Source organism: Capricornis sumatraensis, chromosome 16 (assembly GCF_032405125.1).
Source record: "Capricornis sumatraensis isolate serow.1 chromosome 16, serow.2, whole genome shotgun sequence".
NCBI lineage: Eukaryota > Metazoa > Chordata > Mammalia > Artiodactyla > Bovidae > Capricornis > Capricornis sumatraensis.
In genome coordinates, this window is record NC_091084.1 from 78,770,117 (window position 1) to 78,773,664 (window position 3,548).

At 35.4% G+C, this 3,548-nt stretch overlaps 1 protein-coding gene across 2 annotated transcripts; it reads left to right on the forward strand.

The window, feature by feature from the left end:
- The first annotated feature begins 840 nt into the window (after positions 1-840).
- Positions 841-3,210, forward strand: LOC138092489 (olfactory receptor 4A47-like). Of its 2 annotated transcripts, XM_068988450.1 has the most exons (2): positions 841-1,749; positions 3,190-3,210. In XM_068988450.1, the coding sequence occupies exons 1-2, from the start codon at positions 841-843 to the stop codon at positions 3,208-3,210; spliced, it is 930 nt and encodes a 309-aa protein (XP_068844551.1). The 2 variants fall into 2 exon arrangements, with proteins under 2 accessions (XP_068844551.1, XP_068844552.1); XM_068988451.1 differs by lacking the exon at positions 3,190-3,210 and having other exon boundaries at positions 841-1,758.
- The last annotated feature ends 338 nt before the right edge of the window (positions 3,211-3,548 follow it).

Here is a 3,548-nt window from a genome sequence, read left to right on the forward strand (position 1 = left end):
TTTTAAATTATATGTTCTCTAAACATTGTGTGTTAATTAAAAGATGAGGTAACACCTGTAGACCTTGACTGAGTGACCCTCAAGAACTGGAACAAACACTGTAGTAAGTAAACCTTGACTTAAAGTCCTGTTTTTTTGTTCACAGGTGGGCTTAGGCAGCCTATCATGTTTGTGGGCCATTTAGAAGCCATCTTCTATTAATTTTTTGTTGATATTTTATTCCATATTTCATACTTTTATATTTTTCTTTTTATCATTAGATGATAACTCTCTGTATCATCCAATATGTAAGTCTTTCTTCGAACATTTCATCTACTGCTGTTTTGGTATCATTTCCTAAATCCTCAAAAAACATGAAATTGTCAAATAAACCTATTTGAGATTTCAATGATTGGTTAAGAATATTCTTCCAACCCTAGAATGAAGAAGTGTATTTCCTTTATGAAATGGATAGCAAATATAAAGTAAATCTTTCTTTACCTTTTTATTTATTAAACTTGTATTCAATTTTTAAACTTTTAATAGATATTAGCTATATATACAATAATTAGCTTCCAGATGGAAAGTTAATAGTGACACCTCATTTTTTTAATGATGTATCCTTTTCCCACAAATGTCTCTAATTAATTGCCTCTCCATTAGTGTACAAGATTTTGAGTTTAAGGATAATGTTTTAATAAGCCTTGATCATATTAGTAATATCTGAAAATATAAGAACCATACTGCTCATTTGTTGAATGAATGAACAAATTATCATAAGACATCAGAAAGTCATTGATAAAAATTATATTTATAGGAAATGTTGTCCTGAACTCTGAAATAAAAGATGCAGAAAGACCCATGGAACAAAGGAGCAATGTAACTGAGTTTGTCCTCTTGGGGCTCACTCAGAGCCCCCAGGGTCAGAAAATACTCTTTGTCATCTTCTTGCTCATCTACACGGTGACCATGGTGGGCAATCTCCTCATTGTCCTGACTGTGGTGGTCAGCCCAACCCTGGATGCCCCTATGTACTTCTTTCTTGGCAACTTATCATTTATGGATGCTGTCTATTCTACTACAGTCACCCCAAATATGATTACAGACTTATTCTATGTGAGAAAAACCATTTCATTCCAAGCTTGCATGATCCAACTTTTTACAGAGCACTTATTTGGTGGTGCTGAGATTTTACTCCTGGTTGTCATGGCCTATGACCGCTACGTGGCCATCTGCAAACCTTTGCATTACATGACAATCATGAATCAATGGATATGCATTCTGTTACTGCTGTTAGCCTGGGCTGGTGGGTTTTTACATGCAATCACTCATATTCTCTTTTTTTACAACCTTCCCTTCTGTGGTCCCAATGTCATGGACCACTTCGCATGTGACATGTACCCCTTGTTAAAACTGGCCTGCACTGACATCCGTATTATCGGCTTCACAGTGCTGGCTAATGACGGGGCCATCAGTGTGGTCATCTTCACACTGTTACTCATCTCCTATGGGGTCATCCTGCGCTCCCTGAAGAATCTTAGTCAGGAAGGCAGGCACAAAGCCTTGTCCACCTGTGGCTCCCACATCACTGTGGTGGCCCTCTTCTTTGTGCCCTGTCTTTTTCTGTATGTGAGACCTCCTTCCACGTTACCCATTGATAAATACTTGGCTGTGTTTTACACCATTGTCACCCCTATGCTGAACCCTCTCGTCTATACTCTGAGAAGCGGTGAGATGCAGAATGCCATGAAGAAGCTCTGGATCAGAAGAAGAAAATGAGGCCATAGGGAACTATGCCACCCATTTTCAATGAAAAATTGCTCTTCTCAGGAAAGCAATGTGTGATTTTTTAACTGTAGTATCTCCTTAGGCTAAATAACCTGGGTATGATGAAAAAGATCTCTTATTGAATGATTTGAATGGCCAAAATATACTTTAATATTTTCAAAATTTCCTAGTTCAAAATATATATTTGTCTGAAATGCATTTTTATGATTTCCATGATTTCCTGGGGGAAGTACATATAGTTTTGGGGTATAAAATGTCTCTTTGAGACTATAGATTTATGTTCTATATGATGAGTTAAGCTATATAGTTAACATTGTTAATTTATTAGATTAGGGAAGATTTGACCATATTTCTCTCTAAAATAATGCAATATTTTTCAGAATTAATAGGGTTTATTATGTTACAGATTTCAGAAAAAAATAACTAAAAATATAAATTACTCCACACACAAACACACATTAATATTTGAAGTATAGATACAATTTTTATATCTGCAAGATACTTTCATTTTGTTTCTATTGCTTAACATCTTAAGACTGAAGAAAAATGTTTCAAAGATTTAAATTTAATAACAAGGCCATGTTTATAAAAATAATCTAAAGGAATGAAATTTTATGTAGAATAAAACCAAATCTTAATTTTCCAATTGTTATAATTATGAGTGTTTTAAAATAAATGTGATATTTTAATATTGTTTGTTTTTATATTTCTATTACCTTATCACTTTTGAAAAATTCCATTTCCTTCAAGTGATTTCATACACTTTAACCACTATTAAAAAAATAACTTTTAAAAACACTTGATGAAAGTGAAAGTCATGTCTGACTCTTTGTGACCCCAAGGAATGTAGTCCATGGAATTCTCCAGGCCTGAATACTGGAGTGGGTAGCTGTTCCCTTCTCCAGCAGATCTTCCCAACTCAGGAATCGAACCCAGATCTTTCCCACATTACAGACAGATTCTTTACCAGCTGAGCCAACCAGGAAAGTCCAAAAGCACTTTATATTTTAATCCATCTAGAATTTATTTTCATTTGCCATGGGCAAACACGTGTCTATTTTCCCTAAAGAGGTAAAATAGTCTGCCAGCATAATGATTCATTTCACATAGCTTGAAAAGTTTCTACTTAGTAGGTCATGTTTTACACCATCTAAGATATTCAATTCTGGGGCACTTTCTCCTCTATCATCTCCTCTCTCACATTTCCCTTATCCTCTAAACTTTAGGGTCATTTTGTAGAGTTTGAAAATTTCCATTAAAACATATTTAGCATGTCGTTGTTAAATATGGTTAGGCTCCCCCTTCTCTGGGGGGTCTTCCTGATCCTGGGATCGAATCCAGGTCTCCTGGATTGCAGGTAATATTCTTTACCAGCTGAGCCACAAGGGAAGCCAAAAGATACTGGAGTGGGTAGCCTATCTCTTCTCCTGGGAAACTTCCTGATCCAGGAATTGAACCAGGGTCTCCTACATTGCAGGCAGATTCTTTACCAACTGGAAGTCCAGCATGTCACAGCACAACATAATTATTCTGAAGAAACTGGCATGTTTTAGTATTTTGTTTTCCTATGTAGAATAAATACATATCATGAAGGATTAAATGATAGCTCAAGAAAAGTTGTAATCATCTCCTAAAAGTGAAGACAAATCTTGTTTTTTGGCTTACTTTTTGAAAAAGAGAATTTTTAATATACATGTGATTCATATTTTCAATCAACTGTTGGTCAGAAAGGTCTTAGTGTCTTTTGCTGGCCTGAACTAAAGCACAGGTTTCCAAGCCAT

Excerpts from the sequence above, each read along its gene's own strand:
- LOC138092489 (XM_068988450.1), top strand. The coding sequence starts at position 841 with ATGGAACAAAGGAGCAATGTAACTGAGTTTGTCCTCTTGGGGCTCACT. Across the intron at positions 1,750-3,189 it reads AGAAGCTCTGGATCAGAAGA|TTCTCCTGGGAAACTTCCTG; the intron begins AGAAAATGAGGC and ends GTAGCCTATCTC.